We start from the raw sequence: 24248 nt of genomic DNA, 5'->3' as shown, positions 1-24248 counted from the left end.
GCCCCTTCCCGATCTAGGAGCCATTATCACTGTCACTGTCCTCCCATTGTTCATTGATTTGCTCGAGCGGGCCCAGTAACATCTCCATTGTGACAACTGTTACTGTGTTTGGCATATAGAATACATCATGGGTAGCTTGCCAGGCTTTGCCATGCACGCAAGATACTCTTGGTAGCTTGCCGGGCTCTCCGAGAGGGGCGGAGGAATCAGGTCAACCATGTTGGTCGCTTGCAAGGCAAACGTCCTACCCACTGTGCTATTGCTCCAGTCCAATCTAGGAGTGGTCCCAAATATAAAAAGTAAATAACCATCTTTCAAGCCAATAAACAGAATCTATCTTTGGGGGGTCCACACCTGGTGATGCTCAGGGGTTACTCCTGGCTCTGTGCTCAGAAATTACTCCTGGAAGTGCTTGGGAGGCATATGGGATGCCAGGGATCGAACCCAGGTCAGCTGCTTGCAAGGTAAATGCTCTAACTACTGTGCTATCACTTCAGCTCCCAATAAATAAAATCTTACTAGTACCCCAGACACCCTATCTTGAATCCATCCTAAGACTAATCTTTCTTTTTCAAAGGAAATTTTTCTCTTGACTTTTATTGTAACCACTTTATTGCTGTTCTCTACTGTTTTACCAGATCAGGTGTGCATGCGCCAACATTACCACTGTTTTAATTTATTTTTGAACTTTACATAATTGGATCAATCAAACATGTATATTTTGGCCCCTTTTTTGCTCAATTTTAAATTACATCTTCCCTGTTGCTATAGTTTATTGTTACGGTCATATAAACTCCACTACAGGGGGCATGGCACAACTGATTGATCCTTTTTACTGTCAGTGGTCAATCAGAGTGATTCCAGAGTTTTCCATGAGGCCACCAGGAATATACCTGTGTACTTCTCTTTGCTGCATATCTCTGTTCTGCTACACTAGAATTAGAACGCTGTTACAGGGGTACACATTTGTTCTGCTCTGGGTCAACTGTGTGGCAACAGGGCTACCACGCTGTATGGGCCAATACATGATGGCGTCTTTCATTTGAATCAAATACGGCAGGTGTGCAGCATCCTCCACTGTAGTTTTAATGTTCATTTTCACGAATATCAATGTAACTGCACCTTTTCTTTCATAGTTGTCTGGCCATCTGGATATCCTGTGAAGCGCTTCTCCAGTGATCCTCTTGGTCTGGAGTTCTTTATATAATCTCTGAGTCCATCTTTGTGTTTAGATTGTAAACCTCCCCTCACATTTTGTAGCTTCCATTTTCACCCTATGATTAGAGTCTTTAGATCAACAGAAACTCTTATTTTTTATGTAGCCTAATTTATTAATAATTTCCTATGTGATTAGCATGTTTATGTGTTTTGCTTAAAGGAAACTTTCTCTACCCCAAGTTTCTGCAGGTATATCTTACTAATAAATACTAGAAACTTTATCATAGTTTGGCCTATTAATTTTACTTATTCATTCATAGAGTCTGGCTTTGGAGCTACTTCTGGCTTTGTGCTCAGATGCCACCCTCTGAGGTGTGACAGAGACACTGTGGTACCAGGGATCCAACCCAGGTCCTCTACACGCTCCACACATGCACTCTAGTCCTTTGAGCTACCTCTGCAGCCCTTGTTCAGGCCCTGGGGGACCACATGCAATGCTGGGGGCTAAACACCAGTCATGATTTTGCCTTCTATCTTTATTTATTTATTTATTTGATTTTGGGGTCACAGCCAGCGATGCTCAGGGGTTCCTCCTGGCTCTGCACTCAGGAACTACTCCTGGTGGTGCTAGGGGGACCATATGGGATGCTGGGGATTGAACCCGGGTCGGCCGCGTGCAGGGCAAACGCCCTATCCTCTGTACTATCGCTCTGGCCCCTGCCTTCTATTTTTAGTTGCATTAGTCCCTCCGGAAATTATTTTTTGTGTTTGGAGTAATGATAGAGGTTACATTATTTTTTTTTCCCAAACAGAAAACTCCAAACCACTAATTAAAATTTACTTTTCTTCTACTCTACGGTGACAGCTCTGGGGTTCACACATTTGCAGATCTATTTCTGGATTTTCTATTCTGTTTCGACACTTGCCTGCTTGCACCAATAATCCTGATTAACAGTAGCTTTGCAGTAAATCCTGACATCCAGCCAGACACGTCCTTTTCCACCTTTCCTTTAGACTTAAGCTATTTCCACAAGAATTTAACAATCTATCCTTAGAATTTACATGTAAACTTTACAATCAAATTTTCTATAAAGATAACTTTTATTTCAACCCACAGATCAAGTTTGGAATAATTTGTACCAATATTTTATTAACTGTTGTGGTGTCAGGGCTTGAACACAGGTCTTCCATGAGCAAAGCATGTCCCTGGCCTCTGCAAAATGTTTCCAGGATTTTCCTTTTATTGTGCTACTGGGGATCAAACCCAGGACATCACACATGTAAAGAATTTTCTCTACCACTGCTCTTCATTATCACACATTGTTAGATTTATTTTTAGGAATGATATTACAATGGCATCTTCAAAACTTTTTTTTTTTTTTTGCTTTTTAGGTCACACCCAGCGATGCACAGGGGTTACTCCTGGCTCTTCCACTCAGAAATTATTCCTGGTGGTGCTGGGGGACCATATGGGATGCTGGGAATTGAACCCGGTTTGCCTGCATGCAAGGCAAACGCCGTACCTGCTGTGCTATCACTCCAGCCCCTTCAAAACTTTTAAAATTTTGTTTGCTCCTGACACATAGGAAATATGAATAATTTTTGTATGATTGTCTTTGGGTTTTGCTACATGCACTTACTGATTCTAATCTATAGGCTCAAGCTTTCTATCTACATAACTATGCTGTCTATATAATGGTGGTTATCTGACTTCTTTTCTGATCTTTGTATCTCGTTCATTTTCTTGCCTTTTTATGTTGGATATGACTTCTATTTTTATTTACCATTGGGGCAGGGGATCCCAAGTGGATCCTCCTAAGCAGTGCTCTGTCCCTCCTGGCAATTCTTGGCCAACTGTGCCAGCAGTTTACACTAGGGTAGGCATGTGTCTTAAGCCCTGTACAAAGTCTCTGCCTCCTATTATTTCTAATATTTATGGTCCCCTATTATTTCTAATACTTATTGATTACCTGTTGAAAGACAGCATACTGTGCTTGTTGAACTGTAAGACACAGATGAGCAAAATCTTTTTTGTTTGTCTCGGCGCCACAACTGGCAGTGCTCAGGGCTTACTCCTAGCTTTGCACTTAGGGATCACTTCTGGCAGTGCTTGGGAGACCATATGGGGTGCCGGGGATTGAACCCTGTATGGCTACGTCCAAGGAAAATGCCCTATCTGCTGTATTATCTCTCCAGCTTCTGAGCAAATATATTTTGTACCAGCATTTAGGCAATTTTCAGTTAAGTGGAGGTAAAATACCAGAGCAATACAAATGAATGCAAACTAAAACTACTGCATGATAATGGAAAGGAAGGAGAGAGGTGAGAGAGAAAGACCAGGCTCTCTCTTGAGTCTCAGAAAAATAGTCCGTGAAGAATTAACCAAAAACTGAACAGACCAGAAAGGAGGTCTGCAAAAAGGAAGGAATATTCCATGCAAAGACTCCCACTGAGGAATGTTCAGGTTGTTTTGAATCTACGACAGACAACAATTAAATAAGCATTTCCACATAGAATATTGAAGATAAATTTTAAGTGTCGATTATCCTTTTAGTAACCGAGAACCTTTATTTGAACCAGGAATGTGGCACAGGCCTAGGTGGAAAATCCTAGATAGAAAAATCCAAAAACTACAACTAAAGAATCCTTTCCTAATATAATCTACAAAGTTCACAATAATTCCCATTTCTACTGAGACTGAAATATACGTTTTTAAAACTAGGTTTAAGTTTCTATCCTCCTATAACTTAATTTCCACTTTTTGGCTTTTGCCTGGCTGCACTCTTCCTGAGGAAAAATAGCCCTTTAAGCGTTCCAGTCCACACAAGGTGCTCTCCACCTTCTTGGCACTTTCAATGCAAAATTGGAAACAGACATATGTAGGACATTCCTCAAAGATAGTTTCCTTTCTTCACTATGGAAACTATTAATACTAACACTTGAATCAAACATCTTAACACTGTTCTCAGAAATAATGAGACAGGTACCACCATCTTTCCTGAATCACTTCCCATAACACAGTAGGGAAAGTGCATCTAGCTACATAATCAATTAAAATTTTTAACTTAAAAATCCCTCGTGTTGGGGCTGGAGCGATAGCACAGTGGGTAGGGCGTTTGCCTTGCACGCAGCCAACATGGCCGACCCAGGTTTGGTTCCCAGCATCCCATATGATCCCCCGAGCACCGCCAGGAGTAATTCCTGAGTGCATGAGCCAGGAGTAACCCCTGAGCATCGCCGGGTGTGACCCAAAAAGTAAAAAAAAAAATTCCTCGTGTTCCAGGGCTAGAAGTCAGTATAACAGGTAAGGCACTTGCCTTGCATGTGGCCAATCCCATACATGGTTCAATCCCTGGGACCACGTATAGCACCCTGAGCCCCACCAAGAGTGAATCTTGAGCATAGAGCCAGGAGTAAGGCTGAGCTGAGCACAGCCAGGTATGGCTCAAATAACACCCCCCCAAATAACCAACCCCCCCAAAGCCCAAATCCCTTCATATTCTAAAAAGCAAAACCAGCCAATATTACATATTGAAAAACAGACAAAAGGCTGGGGCCAGAGAGAGAGAGTACAGTGGGCAGAGTGCTTGCCTTGCATGCAGCCCATCTAGGGTCAATCCCCAGCACCTAATATGATCCCATATCAGTGAGGAGTAAGCCCTGAGCACGTTGGGTGTGGCTCCCAAAATTTTTTTAAAAGTTATGAAAAGAAAAGAAAACAGGCACAATGCATAACTTATAATTCACAATAAAGGAAATTAATATGGTCAATAAACAGAAAATTTTCATTATTTTTCATAAAAATACAAATAAAAAACTTTAAATACAGGAGCTAGAGTACGTTTTGCATTCAGGAGGCCCAATTCCATCCATGACACTGTGTGCTCCCATGAGCACTGAGTCAGGAGTAGCTGCTGACACCAGCAGCTATGGCTTAAAAACCAAAAACAAAAGCACTCAGGAATTACCTCTGGCATTTCTTTGGGGACCATAAAGGATGTCGGGGATTGAACCTAGACTGGCCATGTGCAAGGCAAGGGCCCTTCCAGCTGAACTCTCTCCCTGCCAGACTCCAACTCCATTAAAAAAAAGTACTACACTTAACACTGTGAACTATGCAGCCTGTATACACACACATACACACACACACACACACAAACACACACACCATACCACATACCCAAATATACACAAATTTTAACAGGTATAGTCTTTCCAGAAGTTATTTATATCTGATATAGAATTGTAAATACTTGATACAGATATTTAATTTCTAAAACCTTATACTGAAGCGATAACGAAGAAAATGTTATCCTTTATTCCCTCACATTGTTTTCCATTCTGTCATACTACGTATCACTATTGACATACTATTTCTTGTCTTCCTCTGTTAGAATATAAGTTCTCTGGGAGCAAGGAACCTAAATGTGCTTGACATATATTAGGGGATGAAATAGGTACTGGTTGTTAACAGAGTGCATAAAGATTTATTGGTAGGAATCTAAGTCTTTCAAGTCTTAAAAGGAAAACTGGGGTGTGGGGCACAGAGAAATCCAATATTCAACAGCAGGGTAAACAGTGAAATGGTCATAATACCTTTATATGATCTCAATTGTGCTGAAAGAAAAAAAAAGATACTCAAAGACAGAAGAGAACTAAAAGAAAACATCAAGATGTTAACAGTAGACATTTATACAACAACACTCTAATGGGGGACTTCTCTTTCCATGATCCAATTTTTCAACTGTATTCCAATTTCCCCCCACAATGAACCCAAGGGTCTTTTAATTACAACTAAGAAAATGATTCAGGGGCTGGAGAGATAGCACAGCAGGTAGGGCGTTTGCCTTGCACGCGGCCGACCCGGGTTCGATTCCCAGCATCCCATATGGTCCCCCGAGCACCACCAGGAGTAATTTCTGAGTGGATGAGCCAGGAGTAACCCCTGTGCATCGCCGGGTATGACCCAAAAAAGCAAAAAAAAAAAAAAATGATTCAAATGAAACTCAAACCAAAATTTCATTTTTAGTTCAAGTGAGGAAAAAGTCAGATTTACCTTCACTTTCTTCATCAGAAATCAATTCATCATCAGAGCATATGTTGAGAATGTTAACCAGCATCTCTGTAACTAGATATAAAGACAAAATTACCAAAAAAAAGTACCACACACAAAAAACTATGCGATGAATAAAGTACTATTTCTCAAATAATATAGGTATCTAAATTACCATACATGTCAAACATAATAAAACAAAAATAATTTATTGTTACGCTTTTAAAATTTTATTTTTGTGGGGCTGGAAATTGAAACAGAGCCACACATGTGCAAGGCCTTGCTCTTCTGCCGAACCCCAATCCCAGCCCGGCATTTTGTGACTGAGAGTAACTATCAAGACTCCCATAAATGCTTATACAGAATTTGGAGAGGTGAATTGCTCCAGTCAAAATTGGCAGCGTTTAAAGACTCCATTGCACAACGAGTTGATTTGATTAGATTGCTGTCCAGACCCTTTTCTTCACTGATGAACATAGGAAGACTTTCCTTACCCCTTCCCCAACACATTAAGCCACCAGGCCTAGATTCACCCGGATTCACCTACACTTTGCACCGCTTATCTGGACCAGGACACAAAGTCCCAATGGTAATATTTCCTACTTAAATATCTATTTTTTTCCCTTTTGGGTCACACCCAGCGATGCTCAGGGGTCACTCCTGGCTCTGCATTCAGGAATTACTCCTGGAGGTGCTTGGGGGGCCATATGGGATGCTGGGGATCAAACCTGGGTCGGCCGCATGCAAGGCAAACGCCCGATCTGCTGTGCTATGGCTCTGGCCCCTCCTACTTAAATCTTAATCACTGAAGAAGCCACTGGAGAAATAGTGCAGTGATGCTATTTTCACATAATTAAAGTAAAACCTTCAACATATTTAGGACAGAAAAGATCAACTAAAACTATTAATTTTTAAAAACAAGTATATTAAACATCCTTAGTAGAGAACTGCACTGTCACTGCACTGTGGTCCTGTTGTTCATTGATTTGCTCGAGCGGGCCCAGTAACGTCTCCATTGCGAGACTTGTTACTGTGCTTGGCATATCAAATATGTCACAGGTAGCTTGCCAGGCTTTGCCGTGTGGGTGAGAAACTCTCAGGAGCTTGCCCGGCTCTCCGAGAGGGGCCGAGGAATCGAACACGGGTTGGCCGTGTGCAAAGCAAATGCCCTACCCACTGTAGTAGTGAACAAATATGAGAAAGCATAACTTGGGAGAAAAATAAATACAAAGCTCGCTAGTGAAGACCACGGATGGGCCAGCTGCCCATTTACACTCTTACCTTTTTCCCCAACAAAAGGCAAAGACCACGTGAAAACATCCATGAAGTTGGGAAGCCAGTAGGGGTGCGGAGAGCAGTTAAACTGCCTGATGTTCATGACGTTGTTTTCGTACTTTAACACAGCAGCTAAAAAGGAAAGAAAGAGCAGGACAGTCTGGCACAGAAGCACATGAACGGGCACCGAAGTTGCTCTGTGATCACTGTGTCATGCTGTGCAGCATTCAAGAAATCTACTTCCTGTGTGTGGTGCAGAATGCAGTGCTTAAGATGAGAAATCTTAAAGTGTTCTAAGTAGTCCTCTCCCTTGAGAATTCTCCCAAGAGCTGGTGAGATAGTGCTAGCATTAAGGCGCCTGCCTTGATTCCTGCTAACCCAGATGGTTTTTTTGTTGTTGTTGTTTGCTGAGGTGGGGGCTGCACCTGGCTGTGATCAGGGCTCACTACTGCTCTGCACTCAGGGATGAGTGCTCAGGGGACCAAATGGGATGCCAGGATCAAATCCAGGTTGACTTAAGTGCAAGGCGAATGCCCTGCCCGCTGTACTATGGCTCCAGCCTCTGGCCAACCCAAATTTTATCCCTACCACCAGATATGACCCCTCGGCCATAGCCAGGAATACTCCCTATAGTCCCCCCACCCCCCAAATAAGCTGAATTAAATAGCACAAAACAGGATACAGTTTTTAGTAATAACTTAAAAAAATATTATCCTAAAGAACAGTCAATGGAAGTGCTGCTCTAATGAAGTACAAAAGAAACTGGGCCATCAGTCTTCACAGGGGTCACTGCACACAGGCAGTGACCCACAGAAATTCAGGTTCCCTGTGAGAAAATTTCTGTTATGTATCTTCCTTTCCAGGCCAAATGGTGACAATTTTCTTTGAAGCAAACATTAAATAGACACCACCTGTCTTGCTCATCCTTAGGTAGAGCTGAACATTTCATAAACTTGCATGCAGTCTGTCACATAGCTGGCACAATTCATTTAGGGGAGACGCAAATGTCAAACCTGGAGCAATTTATAACCAGGTTCAAAAGTAGATGAAATCATTCGCATGGAATATAGTGGGTTTTAAAATGCCCTTTTCTCCTCTACACAGTGTACTGCTAATCCTCTACAAACATCTACTATTAATCGGTCCATGCATTCATGCACATACTTCAGTACCAAATGATTTTCTGCATATTTTTGAAGTTTGAATATCCAATTCCTAGGCCACGGATGTGGCTCTGTGCTAGATCACATGCCTAGGATTTTCCAGCCCTGAGGCAGATCCCTGGTACTGCAAGGACCCCACGCACCATCGTGTATGCCCTGTAGGGCCCTCAACACCACCACAGAGCCCATGTCCCTCCACCCTAACCAGACCTGAGCACTACCAGCAGTGCCCAGGATCCCGAGTATTGCCAATGTGGCCCTCACTCAAAAAACTCCAGTTCTGGGTCTGGGTCTGCCACTTGGTGCCTTCCCCTGGCCTTGCAGGTGTGACACGCTGGGTTCAATCTCCAGCATCACCGCCAAAAGGGAAAAAAAAATGAAAAAGGACAAGTCTGCAGCCATCATTAGTGGCAAGGCAATATTGTTTGCATTATTCTCTTATTTATTTTTACCGTGATCATAAATAGAATTGGGTATAGCAGCTGTGTTCTTAGAAATGACGGATACAGATCATCACTTACGTTCTTGTGTCTTTGCTTTTTATAGGACAGCCTTCTGTTCTCAAATTCTAAGCTATTAATTGTAAAAAAAAAATCCTCCATAGGTTAAATACAAAATATAGGATCTTCAGTCCTTAAAAAAATCAACACCAGCTACCATATACATATTTTATTATTTCATGTGTATTTTATTTATCCAACCAGTTGAATATGGAATCATTCAACATTTTTTTTCAATATACACAGGAAAAGGAGGAAGGTCTAATTAGTGGATAGTTAGAAACAAGAACTTTAAAAACTGTTTTTGGGAGTGATAGTACAGTGGATACGGCATTTGTCTTGCATGCAGCTGATCAGGGTTCGATCCTGGCATCCTATATGGTCCTCTGAGCCCAGCCAGGAGTGGTCTCTGAGTGCAAAGCCAGGAGTAACCCCTGAGCACTGCAGGTGTGGCCCAAAACAAAACTTGCTTTTGGGTATGTTCCCAGAACAGGACACAAATCTCAGGGGCTAGGAAATGGCATCAGTCCGAAGTGGCTGCCTAGCAAACATGAGTCTGGGAGCTCTCTCCTTGGTGTACCACGCATGGCCTGTCTGCTCTGATGGGCCTGGCTGCTCTGCCCCCTGAGACTCCCTATGCCATAGGTGATTTCCAGCAGCTCCCCAATGCCAGCTGTGTGCAAGCAGCACCCGACAATGAGCAGCCCAGAGTGAGGACCATGCTGAGCATGTGTATGAGCGACCCCAGTCGCCCTGGCAGGAACCACGAGCAGAATGTGTGTGAGCCCCACTCACAGCGTGGATGTGAGCACGGCCGCCTGAGGTGCAGCCCAGTGAGCACTGCAACTAAATGTGTGGACACCACGGCCAAGCCTAGATCACACAACAACGACAGATCCAGGGGTGGGTGGAGTAGGGTGGGGGGCAGGAGAAGGAGGAGGAGAAGGAGGATCACGGATCACAGATTTCAGTTGCTTTATATAACCTGTGGGACACCTGCCAGTACCAATAGGATTAAGTGGTATGCAAGGAAGGGAAATATGGGTAGAAGACAGAGAAGGGAAAACGACAGAGATGTCTTTCCCAAGTGAAAGATGCGTGTGTGGGGAGTAACTGAATATTACCAGAGATTGTTTGGGGATGTCGTATCTTCTGCCTTTTTTCTTAAAAACAAACAAACAAACAAACAAAAAACTCTAAGAAACCAACAAGAAAAACATATATATATATTTTTTCTTTTGGAGAGGAGCAGTTGGGGCTATACAGAGCAATGTTCAGGGGACTGTGTGGTATCAGGGATGGAACCAGGGTCAGCTGCGTGCAAAGCAAGTGCTCAATACTATCTGACCCCAGATAAGATTTTCTTTAAGAGAAAGTTATCAAAGCCTACAGAAAAAAACTCAGATGGACAGAGATTCAAAGCCTGCTAAGAGGATCACTGTCACTGTCCTCCAGCTGTTCATCGATTTGCTCAAGCGGGCCCAGTAATGTCTCCATTGTGACAATTATTACTGTGTTTGGCATATCGAATACATCACGGGTAGCTTGCCAGGCTTTGCTGTGCGGGCAAGATACTCTTGGTAGCTTGCCAGGCTCTTCGAGAGGGGCAGAGGAATCGAACTCAGATCGACTATGTTGGCTGCGCGCAAGGCAAACACCCTACCTGCTGTGCTATGGCTCCAGCCCACCCGCTAAGGGGGATAATTCAGTACAAAACAAGAACAGAGGGGCAGGAGCAAGAGTATAGCAGGTAGGGCTCTCGCCTTGCGCACTGCTAACCAGGGTTTAATCCCCGGCTCCTGATATGGTCCCCAGAGCACCACCAGGTGCTGAGTGTAGAGCCTGAGTGTAGAACCGGGAGTCAGCCCTGAGCACAGTGGAGTGTGGCCCCAAAACAGACAAACAAAATTAGAGTAGAATAGGGCCAAAAAGAAAAGAGCTGGCAGTAAGTCAGTAAAGCCATGGCTGATGGGGTGACACAGGACAGATTAGCTCACTGAGAACCCATCAGGCAAATTCCTGGGTGGGGTTGGAAAGAGCAAGAAGGTGAAGTCCTCAGCACAAACCTGAGAACCAGGGTCCCTAAGTGTCCTTGAAGAAGGTTAACGGTGCGTGCAGCACAGACCTATCCTGTGTATTGGAAACATTAGGAAAAATGAAGGGATGGGATTAAAGCCACCAACATAGCCTCTGTGGGGCTTTGTAGTATGGTGCCTAACCTTGGCAGAGGATTTGGCAGTGCTCAGGGGCTCTCAGGCCAACATCGGACAGTGCTGGGGAGGGCTTGGGGGGAAGGGGTAGCACTGGGTAACCAATATTGAGCTCATGGCTGTATATATGTAGGCACGTACACCTGAGCCTGGGCCCCGTGTAGCTCTTCCAAACTGCTCTCCCCAATGGCACATACAACGTATGACTATAAAGTAGCACTGTCACACTGTCCTCCAGTTGTTCAACGATTTGCTCGAGCGGGCACCAGTAAGGTCTCCATTGTGAGACTTGTCGTTATTGTTTTTGGCATATTGAATATGCCACGGGGAGCTTGGCAGGCTCTGTCATGCGGTGGGGGGTGGGGGGGGGGGCAGCGGGATACTCTCAGTAGCCTGCTGGGCTCTCCGAGAGGGGCGGAGGAATTGAACCTGGGTTGGCCAGTGAGACTAAAGAAACCACCAAGCATAAACACACCAGACCTTGCATTTCAAATGAGTATGGGCCCCTGACAAAACCACATCATGTGCAACAACAGTAAAATATGACAGTATTATTAGAGCAGTTAACCAATATTTTCCATATTGATTTTTATTATTCCAACTTATCTTTTGCAATCCTATGTAACATATGTTTTGAAGATAAAATGGGGCATAAACAGTTACGGGTCTCATTAAATGGGGGAGTTAACTGAAGCCGTTAGCCACACAATGTCCTGCGAACTGTAAATATAAAGGGGAAGGAGAGTGCGGCTAGGATTTCTGACTTGTAGCTAGGTGTTCTTTTCAACACACCTTACTGCTTTACTGTGGATTTAGTCCCAAGGTGCTGCCATGACTCAAAATGCGTTCAGAACTCCTCCTCCAGAAGTGCCTCAGAACCGTTAGGATCAGCAACTCGAGGAGTATCCAGTCTCGTTACCTTAGTCCCACACCTTGTGTTTGGTCCCAAGCGGCACAGTCTAGCTTGACCACTCACTTTAGTCATTAGTCTTGACGCCGAACGACTTTTGGCTGTTCCAAAATCAAATCCACCCTCAAAGGATGAAGATTTCCCATCAATGAGGATAATCAAAAGAATGTTCCGCAGACTCCGAGGGCAATGCCAAAACAGGAGTTCCAAAAAAGTTTTGAACAATGGCATCAAGCGCATAGCCTCCAAGGTAACCACTTTGATGGGACAATACTCACTGAGTACAAGCATTCTGGCATGCGTTCTAAAAGTTTGATTATTTTATAGTCATATTTTATAAATGGCAAAACATTGCAGAGGCATGAATTTTTTTAGGCAGATTGCTGCTCTGACAGAAAATTTATGAACTAAGAATTATAAAAGCTAAAAAATGAAATAATAGACTAATCCTAGAAATCCTGGCTAAATAGGAATGTGTCTATCTAAACTTCCTTTTTAAGTATGGAATCCAGTTTAAAAAGATTATGTGATTTAGCTAAAGCCACCTTCATTTTTTCCGTGGTAGTGTTTGGACTAAAATGAAGATTTTTTTTCTGTCCTTTACACAATATTCATTCTACATGTACCATTCCTCAAGAAGAGCAAAATAGCTTAATAATACACAAAACTTTAAACACTAGTATTTCACTCAGATACTATTAAAAAATTAATAGTGAAATTCACCAAAAAAATCTGTTATAATCTGAACTTAAGTAATTGATTCTTCTTATATTTTGATTCAGTCACACAAATCACCCTTACGATGATCATTATGTATACTTACAATGAACCCAGTCAATAGCTCTTAGGAGATGAAAGCCAAGTAGTTGTACAAATTCTAAATGTCCTGACCTTTCTTTCAATTAAGACTTCCTTTACCCTTATTTAATATATATACATATATTTACATATATTTATCATTTTATCATTTTGTAATTTTTATCATTAAATTAGAGCTTATTTAGACTCAAATACTGCTGGACTGTTTTACCTTTGTTGTTGTAGACATCTAGGTAATTGGGAGCTGAGAAAATTGTGATGAGAGATGGGAAGCCTGTTGTCTGGCTCTTCCTGTACATCCGATACCTGGGAGAGAGAGGACGGCTGGTCAGTCTGGCTGTCCAGAGAGAAGCCCCAGAGAAAACCCTGTATAGTTTTATCAGCACTTACCCGGCATCTTGGGCCTCGTGGGCTCTGATTATTGATAACAAACTATTGTTCTGCAAAAATTCACAAACTGCAGGGTAACTGAAAAAGAAAATTAGGACAAGAACTTCATAACTTAAATTGTGTTTTTTTTTTGGGGGGGGGTGCAAACCCAGCAGTGCTTGCACCATTCCTAGCTCTTTGCTTAGAAGGAAATAACTGGTTTTTAACAAGAAGTGGCATAGTCAAGATGACATGAGTGAGTTTTGTTTTAAAAGCATAGGTTTTACATACTATGAGACTGTTGGGAATAATCATTTTTTCCACTGCTGACTTCATTCCAGCTCAAATAAGTGAACAATAAGCAACACGAAGAACACAGAGTTCCCCCATAAAAACTCTGATTCATCCTCACCATAACAAAAGTTAATACTTTTGTGGGTATCTTGATATTAAAAGGGGTTTTTGATGCTGCTGTTGTTTTTTGGGGGCCACACCTGTCTGTGCTCAGGGCTTACTCCTGGCTTCGAACTCAGAGATCAGTCCTGGAAAGTTTGAGGGACCATATGTGGCGCCAGAGACTGAATATGAGGCTGCAGTATGCAAGGCAAGCACTCTACCCGTCTATCCACTGTAGTATTGCTCTGACCCTTGATATTAAAAAGTACCACAGAAGCATGCGCATGTGTTATGTATTATTTAATACACACACATAGTGAGCGCAAAAAATTTTAACACAATTTTTAATTTCCAGGGCTGGAGCGATAGCACAGCGGGTAGGGCGTTTGCTTTGCAAGTGGCCAACATGGCCGACCCGAGTTCGATTCCTCCGCCCCTCTCGGAGAGCCCGGCAAGCTACCGAGAGTATCTTGCCCGCACGGCAGAGCCTGGCAAGCTCCCCGTGACGTATTCGATATGCCAGACACAGTAACAACAAAGTCTCCAATGGAGACGTTACTGGGCCCGCTCGAGCAAATCAACGATCAATGGGAGGGCTTTTACCTTTTTTAATTTCCAATTGTTTCAAAAAAAAAAAAAAGAAGGCAGGGAAAGAGCACCAAAAGCTATTTATTTGCAAGCAGGAGACCTGGGTTGGATCCCCAGCACCACATGGCCCCCAAAATCAGCATCACTAGGATTAATTTCTATGCACAGAGCTGGAAAGGATCCCCAAGCACCACCAAGTATGGTCCTAAAATCAATAAAAAGAAATTTTATGAAAAAAAAAACTTAAAAAGCTGGGCCAGAGAGACTGTATAGTAGGAAAGGTGCTTGCCTTGCACACAGCTGAACCAGAACCAATGCCCAGCACCAGATATGGTCCCCTGAGCACTGTCAGGAGTGACACCTAAGTGCAGAGCCAGGAGGAAGCCCTGAGCGTTGCTGTGAGTAGTCCCCTCATCAAAAAGAACTAAAGAATCTACCTAATCTTTATTGGTAATAACAATACCAAGTTGATATTATTTATGCAGGGGCATTTCAGAAATAAATGTAAACATCATATCCCACCTTACTCTAAACAAAGTATATTCGTATCTGTTCTTAAAATAGTCTCTTCTCTTGTTTGAATAAAAAATGACTGAAAGGAATTCGAGAATCCAAAATTAACCTGGGGTTATTCAAGAGTTAATAATTTACTTTAGGGGCTGAAGCGATAGTACAGCAGATAGGGCACTTGCCTTGCATATAGCCAACCTGGGTTCAATCCCTGGCACCCCCATATGATCGTTCTTCCGAGCCCGCCAGGAGTAATACCTGTACACCAAGGAAGGAGTACAGCCCCCAAACAAAACAAACAAAAAATTTAGTTTATATTTGCCTTATACTCGGGCTGGAGTGATAGCACAGCGGGTAGGGCGTCCGCCTTACAAGCGGCCAACATGGCCGACCCGAGTTCGATTCCTCCGCCCCTCTCGGAGAGCCCGGCAAGCTACCGAGAGTATTAGATATGCCAAACACAGTAACAACAAAGTCTCCAATGGAGACGTTACTGGGCCCGCTCGAGCAAATCGACGATCAACAGGAGGGCCTTTACCTTTACCTTTACCTTTGCCTTATACTCATTAGCACTGTAGCACTATCCTCCTGTTGTTCATCGATTTGCTCAAGTGGGCCCAGTAACACCTCCGTTGTGAGACTTGTTGTTACTGTGTTTGGCATATCGAATATGTCACAGGTAGCTTGCCAGGCTTTGCATGCGGGCAAGATACTCTCGGTAGCTTGCCAGGCTCTCCGAGAGGGGCAGAGGAATTGAACCCTGGGTCATCCCGATCGGCCGCGTGCAAGGCAAATGCCCTACTCGCTGTGCTATAGCTCCAGCCCACATATTCATTAGAAAAAAAATTTTGGAATAATCTCTATATTTAATTGGCATAAAACTTAAAAATGCAAAAGGACACACAGTGACATGTCTCTCTCCTTTATCTCCAGCTTCACCCACTCTAGAAGCAGTCAATGTTCATAGGATAGCGTTCAAATGCATTCCATTCGATCTCAAGTAGTCACACATGGACAAGCACATCTCTTCCCTCCCTTTCATTGAGAAGTTACTTGATGAAATACTCAGCTATCGTAGTTTCATGGAGCTGTCACAAAAAATTTAACTAGTCTTCTATTAGACATTTAGATTTTTTTCTTTTTTTTTTTCTAAATAGCAATGAATGACCTGCACACACATTTTGTACATTTGTGTGTATGGTCAATTTTCATTATTTGCAGTATCTGTGTTTTGTAAAATTGCCTCCAAAATCTGAGAGGTAGTACAGGGGTTAAGATGCTTTCTTTGCATGTGACCAGCCCTGGTTCAATCCCTGGCACCTAATGTGGTCATTGGAGCTTCATCACAAGTGACTCCTGATCACAGAAGTAGGAGAAAGCCCTGAGCACCAGGGGGCATGGCCCCCAAACCAACCAACCAAACAGACAAAAAAATTTGAATTATCAGCACCCACCATGGGGCTGCGGGAGGGGGTCTCAGAAGAAGCGGAGTTGCAACAGTCTGAGGAAACCTTGTCAAGACACATGGGCTGACAAGAAGTGTCTCGGGACTGTGGGACAACAGCTCCTAAGGAAGGCTCCTCTCAGGATTCCCCAGGAGCCTCCAGGCCTGGGCACGGATGAAGTCATGACTTCCTGAAAAAAACTAAACTTTGAAGGACCCACCAGGGGGCATCAGGGTCATCAGGACAGGTGTGACCTCGTCCCTGAGGCGACACTGCCTTGTCAAGATCCACTGGGTAGTCCAAGAGAACTGTGCTCAAAAATACATGTTCCCAATCAGGAGCTACCTTGATGTTTCAAGAAATTGAGAACAAGCGCAGGGTGCGTTTTCCTGAGAAATGCTCCCCGTCGGAATCCATTTTGGGGGGCTGCAGCGATAGCATAGCGGGTAGGGCGTTTGCCTTGCATGCGGCCAACCTGGGTTCGATTCCCAGCATCCCATATGGTCCCCTGAGCACCGCCAGGGGTAATTCCTGAGTGCAGAGCCAGGAGTAACCCCTGTGCATCGCCAGGTGTGACCCAAAAAGCCAAAAAGACAAAAAAAAAAGAACCCTCTTTGGGGATTCAGAGGCGGCATGGCAAATGAATGAATGGGTACTGCTCTGAGAAGGAAATGCATGGGTGGAGCTCCTTGAGTCTCCGGTCACATTTCCATCAACTAATCAATATACAACTTGGCTTTGAAAAACATGAATGCTGATTCATGAATGTCGCATTCTAACTGATAATGTCTTAATGAGTCCTGAGTGAAGCTTTTCTAACATGAGTATTTTCTGCCCAGGTCTCACACACACAGGAACTGGGCATACTGCTTGAGGGGTGGGGGGCTACTCCCAGTGGTGCTGGGACTGAACCCGGGCCTTCGGCATGCAAGGAAAGAATGCACCTGGCTCTTGGAGCTATCTCTCTGGCTCTTGGGGACATTTTTTAAACAGTAAAAACAATTTTGGGAAAAGAAAAAGGAAAGAAAGCAGTAGACGGGAGGAGAGAGGAGAAGGGGAGGGGAGGAGGGAAGGGGAAAAGAGGAGGGAGGCAAGAGGGAGGAAAAGGGAGGAGAGAAATAAATGCATTAAACATACCACAGAAAGTTGCTTACAGAGTAAGAGCCAGAACAAAAAGTCAAAGCAATTCCTTGTTCAGCATTCAGCTGATTGGGGAATGACTCAGTTCTGAATTGAGATGAATTATCAATTCTGTGTACATGCCTAAGAATGACCTTGAAAGTGCCATGGGTATTGATTTGGGATTAAAAAGAAATCTTCAAGGGCCAAAGAGATGGGACAGCAAGCAGGGCACTTGCCTAGCATGCAGGCAACCTGGGGTTGATCTCAACACCCCCATATGGTCTCCCAAATATGCCAGGAGTGATCCCGGAGTACAGAACCAGGGGTAAGCCCTGAGCACCACTGGGTGTGGCCCAAACCCCTGTTCCTCCATATAAAGTTGTACCACCTTACACTGTGCTAACAAAGTATCATGCTTTTGGTTTTAGGTAACAGAGCTCCACTTCTTTACAGTGGGCATGACCAAGATTGGCAGAAAGGACTGGAAAAAGGTTGCTTGTAAGAGTGGAGTATGGCAATACTGAGGAGGTCTATTTGTTGTAGATTTCATTCAGTGAATGCTTTATCTTAAGAATTAACAGAGTCATGAGGAAACTAAGCACGTATTATTTGTCACAAAATATACTGGAACAAAATAATTAGACCCTGGGGCAGAGAGACAGTCCAGGAGTTGAGGCCCTTGCCCTGTAGGCAGCTGTTGTAATTATTCCCTGCACCACTGTACACTGCGAGATGCCCCCCTCCCTCCCCCTAGCCCCATTAGGAGTGACGTTTGAGCACAGAGCCTGGAGTGAGCCCTGAGCACTGCTGGGTGTGACCCCAAACAAACAAACAAAAAATTAAAACAAAAAGTTTAATCTCAAACATTCCCGTATCTCCGTTTTCTGAGTGGCAAAGCACGGTTCACGTATGAGATGCAAGGCGACAGTCAACTTCCAGGAAATGTCCTTGGCTTGGTTCACAATGTCCTGATCTTTTTATATCTTTGCCTATTCCAGTCGTTCCAAAAGTGGGAGAGCTTAAAAAAAAAAAAAAAAACCACACAGGATTCCCCTGTCTTAGACCGATGAATCAGAAACTCTGGGGAAAGTGCCAAGAAACCTTTATTTTAAAAACAGTCTATAGATAATACTTGGGAACACACAATCTAGATCATTTGGAGGCAGGCAGTGCCGAAGCACTGCGATATGTTCCCTCCCTTCCTCGCCAGTCTGACACCACCTCTTGAGGAGAATCTACCTCAATTAAAATGTGGAAAGGAAAAGCAGCGTTTCCCATCTTCTGTTAAAATCTCCTGCCCCCTGTTAGTCAAAAGCTAATATACGCATACTTGAAGTAAAATACTTTTAAATTCTAGATTCCTTTAGCTCACCTGTAGAAATAAGAGCACCCGCGGACCGTGTTGTGGGTATAATGTTCCATGGTCTTTTCGTTGCCATAATCCTCTGAGGGGTCAGACCAGAGCAGATCACACACGGGTCCAAAGGCTGGAGGTTCTCTAAACCTGTCTAACTAGAGGACACACAAAAGCCCACAGGAGAAAAATTATGAAATCTAAAGAGCTTTGGGAAACTGATATGCATCAAAACCAAAAAACTTTCCACTCACAAAAAAGTAATAGGAGAGACAGAGGTGGAGAGAGAAAGAGAGAATGTGTGTGTGTGTGTGTGTGTGTGTGAGAGAGAGAGAGAGAGAGAGAGAGAGAGAGAGAGAGAGTGCATTAGGAGAAAAGGTGATAAACTTCTAAAGAAAACAAACATTGAAAAACATTAGATCTACATTTTTTTCTGTGGTAGACTCTTTAATGTTCCCATCTCCAAGCACACTGTAGGGGGCCCCTCACACTGTTTCACACTAGGGGCCCTTTGGGCTCAAAGGAGAAATCAAGCCCTGAGGAGAAAGACAAGCTAAAGTTCACTTAAATTGCTCAGGGCAGCCAACCTAACCCTGAGATCAGGAAGGGCTTTACAATGGTCCTATTCATTGTTTACCTCATTCCAATGGAGATTTCTTTATTTTACTGAGTTTTATTTTGTAAAAGGCTTTCATGTTTTGCCTTCTATGCAATGGAGCTATTTCAAGAAGTATTTATCCAGTTAAGCCTTGAGTTGCTGTTGCTTTAGTAAAAGCATTTAACTACCAGGAGAAAACAAGTTACTCAGAATTAGCTCAGTGCCAAGAACACTTCTAAAGTGAAAGGGGAAATTTTCATTAATACAGACTCAGAGTTGTAACATTTGAGAATTTGTACATAAAGAAGAAATGTTAAAAGACAATGAAAGCCTCATGCAAATAGGCAGACCCCCTTCCTCCAGAGGAGAGTGATTGTTATTTTGAGAAAATAGATTTTTGCAAACAGAAAAACCTTTAAAAGAAAAATAGACTAACAAACTCTTTTTCAATCACGAGGATAATAAAATCTTAGTAATTGTCCTAAGTCAGGCAAGTATAACAAACTATCCTGCTTAAAATGCCAAAGTTAGGGGCCTGGAGAGATAGTACACATGGGAAACCTGGGTTTGATCCCACATGGTCCCCTCAGCCCTGTGAGGAGTGATCCCTGAGCATTGCCGGGTGTGGCCCCAAAACCAAAATAAATAAATAAAATATAAAATGCCAAAGTTAATACGTTTCAGGGTGGGAAGAATCTATAAATCTTTAAATCATCCATTCCAACTTCCTCATTTCATAGAGAAAATATGACTTAAGAGGCTTAATGAGTTGGTCAAAATTACATAACTAATGGCAGGCCAGAGATTAGAACTCCGGTTTCCTTCCTTATTGCTACATAGTTTTCAAAGTTTCAGCCCACGCTTAATGTTATGTTTCCACTGGCTTCATTAAAAATGACAGAATACTGGGCCTGCAAATTGGCTCCAAGGAATGGAGTCCATGCTTGGCCTCTGGGAGCCCTGAATCTCCAGGCCCGTGTGACACCCCACCCCCTCCCCCCGCCCAAGGACCACCAGGAATGGCCCACATATACCAAAACACTACAGAAAATTTCCGGGATAAAATATACAGCTAGACCTTAATCTTGGGGCTGGAGTAATAGTATAGTGGATAGGGTGCTTGTTTTGCACGCAGTCGACCCGGGTTCGATTCCCAGCATCCCACATGGTCCCCCGAGCACCTCCAGGAGAAATTCCTAAGTGCAGAGCCAGGAGCAACCCCTATGCATCATGGGGTGTGACCCGAAAAGCCAAAAAAACAAAAACAAAAACAAAAAAACCTTAATTTCATCACTGGCCAAAAAAAAAATTAAAATCCATTATTTTTACCTTATATTATCTGTATTTAAATGTTTTTAGGGGCCACTGAGATAGCACAGAGAGCCATGCACATGGCCAACCTGATTGGATCTCCAGCACCACATATGATCTGAGCCCGGTCAGAAGTGATTCCTGAGTACAGACCCAGGAGGAAGTCCTGAGAAACGCCAAGTGTGGCATCAAAAAAACAAACAAAAAAATCAAATATGTATTGTTCAGGGCCAATGGTGTGATTCCAGTGGCAGAGCACATGCCTCGCACATGTGAAGCCCTGGTCCAGTCCCCAGTACCACGTGGCTACTGAGCTCTCCGGATGAGGCCTCGACCCTCCTTCCCAGCTGTGGCCTATGGAACAACAGTAGCAATAAGGACAAAACCAAAAATGTCCACAGTATAATTCGCTTACTAGTTTAAAAAAAAAAGCAATGAGGAGTATTCCAGGAGAATAATAAAAAGGTTACTTACATTCCTAATATCATCTAAAGAAGTAATTTCAGGCGACATTCCTCCATGGACACACAAAAACTGCTGGTTTAGGAGGGCAGCAAGAGGGAGGCAGTCAAACGTTTCCATACAGGCATCATACACCTCTTCAGAATATTTGATTCGACCTGGCAAACAAGGAGAGCAGTCACGAAGAGAAAAAGCTGAAATGTACCATATATATATATATATATATATATATATATATATATAGCCGACCCGAGTTCGATTCCTCCGCCCCTCTCGGAGAGCCCGGCAAGCTACCGAGAGTATCTCGCCTGCACGGCAGAGCCTGGCAAGCTCCTCGTGACGTATTTGGTATGCCAAACACAGTAACAACAAAGTCTCCAATGGAGACGTTACTGGGCCCGCTCGAGCAAATCGACGATCAACGGGAGGGCCTTTACCTTTACCTATATATATGCTAGAAACCAGCATTCATGCACATATGAAAACAATCATCTCTGGGAAGATACTGTGGAAAAGTTATGGATAACGAGTTAACAGTCTCCTTCTCCTCTGGGAAAAAAATGTGATCTTGGATTAACTTGCTGGCTGTGCTGTCCTGGAGACCCACAAGGTGAACGGCAGCTGTGTTATTAGCAAGCAGCCTTGCGTATGGTAAAGATTACCCATTTAGCTGGCAGAAAACTCTAGGTTGGGGTTTGGGTGAGGGAAGCAAAACCACCTCCGGGCTGCCCTATGCGTGCACTCCCCTGAGATGCTGCACCACACCCCTGAAAGGCGGGGGTGGGGTGGGGTGGCATTGCCCTTCCCAGCCCGTATCTTTCTAAGGAAAGGATGCTAAACACAGCCCAACTGATTTTCTTGGGTCTGAAATGAAGCCCCTCTGCAAAGGTGGAACGTTTCTTTTTGTTTAGGATTTGTAACTTCTGTAAACATCATTTGATTCTATTTCTCAAGAAGGGTTTGGTTTAATGAATTGTATTCCGATGGCATCACTGTAGGGCTTCAGCACCAGGAAAAGGTCCAGTGGGGAGAGGGTGGGGCCGATGCGATTATCCACACCTCATGAAGGAACAGCTGGGAAAGTGAAGCTGGATTCACTTTAAAGAGAAAGGGAGTATTTGCTTCCCTGGCCTTGGATTTCAAATAGCCAAGTCATGCTTGGAGGCGTGCTCGGGTAGCGGCCAGGAGCTGAGCAGGCAGGGAGCCCGCAGACCTGCAGCTCCTCTTGGCAAGACTCGGGGGCACAAGGCAGGGCCTGGCAACAGCAAAGCTGCACAGCAACCGGGCCAGGTTATCTAGCTGGGAAACATTTCTACATTTGTTTCCTTCTTAATCTCTAGGATTTATTTATTTTTAAAGACGTATTGGGGCCGGAGCGATAGCACAGCGGTGAGGGCGTTTGCCTTGCACGTGGTAGACTTGGGTTTGATGCCCAGCATCCCCTAGGGTCCCCTGAACACTGCCAGGAGTAATTCCTGAGTGTGTGAGCCAGGAGTAACCCCTGAGTATTGCTGGGGTGTGACTGAAAACAGTTAAAATTAAAATAAAACAAAAGACGTGTCTAAGCATCAGAACCTGATCTTGGCAAGGCTTTGGGGAGTGAAACAGAAAATGGGCCCAGACTTGTGTGTGAGGAGAGAACAGGGGAGGCAGGAATGGCTGGAAAGGGGCCGGCTGGACTATCACTCAGTTCTCCAGACCTGAAGACCACGCTGCTCTTCACTGACGACAGGGTAATCAGTCCAGAGGGCTTTAAGGGGGTCTGTGGGCTCCTCCCAAAACTTTCAGGACCACTCTCCACTACCTCTAGAGCAATGAAGATCATCTATTCACAACACACACTGACTCCATTATGACATTCACGTGAATGAGTCAGGTTCTCATGCACCCCTTTTATCTCCATATATTCTTATATTCTGCTTTATATTTAAATATGATACATTGGGGAGGGGCACACACAGCAATGCTCAGGGGTTACTCTTGGTGGTGCTTGAGGGACCAGATGGGATGCCGGGGCTCAAATCTGGGTTGGTCACTTGGTGCAAGGCAAACAAAAGTCCTATTCGCTGTGCTATTGCTCCAGGCCCAAATACGATGAATTTTTATTTTTAAAAAATATTCCCCCCCAAAAAAAAATATTCCCAGGGGGCTGGAGCAATAGCACAGTGGGTAGGGTGTTTGCCTTGCACACGGCCAACCTGGGTTCGATTCCCAGCATCCCATATGGTCCCCTGAGCACTGCCAGAGGTAATTCCTGAGCGCAGAGCCAGGAGTAACCCCTGTGCATTGCCTGGTGTGACTCAAAATGCAGAAAATAAATAAATAAATAAATAAATAAATAAAAAATATTCCCAGGGGCCGGAGAGATAGTACAGCAGGAAAGGCGTTTGCCTTGCATGCCGCCTACTGGGGTTGGATCCCTTTCATATAGTCCCCCGAGTCCCGCTAGGAGTAATTCCTGAGTGCAGAGCCAGGAGTAACCCCTGAGTACCTAGTGTACCACCAAAAAGCCAAATAATAAAAAATAAATAATAGTAAAAATAAAATTTAAAATATTCATAGCATTGACCATTAAAGTCTGTTGAAAAAAATCAAAATGGGGATCAGGAATATGGCTCAAGTGGGGCTCCTGGACTGATCCCCAGCACAGCCTGGTCCTCAGACTGGCAGGAGAGGTCCAGGGTCTCCAGAACCACTGAGCAGGGTCCTACAGCGGTGACAAGAAGGAAAAAAATAATTGTACCCTCCAAAACCTTGTGCTTGTAACTACTAGCAATCCAGTAAACCACTGAGTTGATATTTTCCTGTTCCCTGCCATGCCAATGTGGAGAGGGATGTCTTTGTACACTCCGCTGTTAGAAAGAATTCAAATTACTTATTAATTCATGCTGTGCAACAGCACTTCACATACGTGTGAAGTAAAACAGCAAAACCCCACGCTTTTCAACCCAATCCCAAAATGACCCACAAGAATTTCTATGTCTACTTCCCAAGGGATACCAAAT

General features: G+C 43.8%; 1 protein-coding gene across 1 annotated transcript in view; it reads right to left on the bottom strand.

The window, feature by feature from the left end:
• PPP3CC (protein phosphatase 3 catalytic subunit gamma) overlaps positions 1–24248 on the bottom strand; it is a 99820-nt gene that overhangs the window by 12131 nt on the left and 63441 nt on the right. Inside the window, exons 5-10 of the mRNA XM_056119110.1 lie at positions 21256–21401; positions 18891–19030; positions 13479–13556; positions 13300–13394; positions 7493–7618; positions 6215–6286 (exon numbers count right to left, since the gene is read on the bottom strand). Of these exons, the coding sequence (XP_055975085.1) occupies positions 6215–6286; positions 7493–7618; positions 13300–13394; positions 13479–13556; positions 18891–19030; positions 21256–21401 (657 nt within the window). The remainder of the gene's footprint in view (positions 1–6214; positions 6287–7492; positions 7619–13299; positions 13395–13478; positions 13557–18890; positions 19031–21255; positions 21402–24248) is intronic.

Source organism: Sorex fumeus, unplaced genomic scaffold (genome assembly GCF_029834395.1).
Source record: "Sorex fumeus unplaced genomic scaffold, SorFum_2.1 ptg000039l, whole genome shotgun sequence".
NCBI classification, from domain to species: Eukaryota; Metazoa; Chordata; class Mammalia; order Eulipotyphla; family Soricidae; genus Sorex; species Sorex fumeus.
Note: the sequence above shows the minus strand (reverse complement) of the source record. Positions and strands in the feature narration are given on the sequence as shown.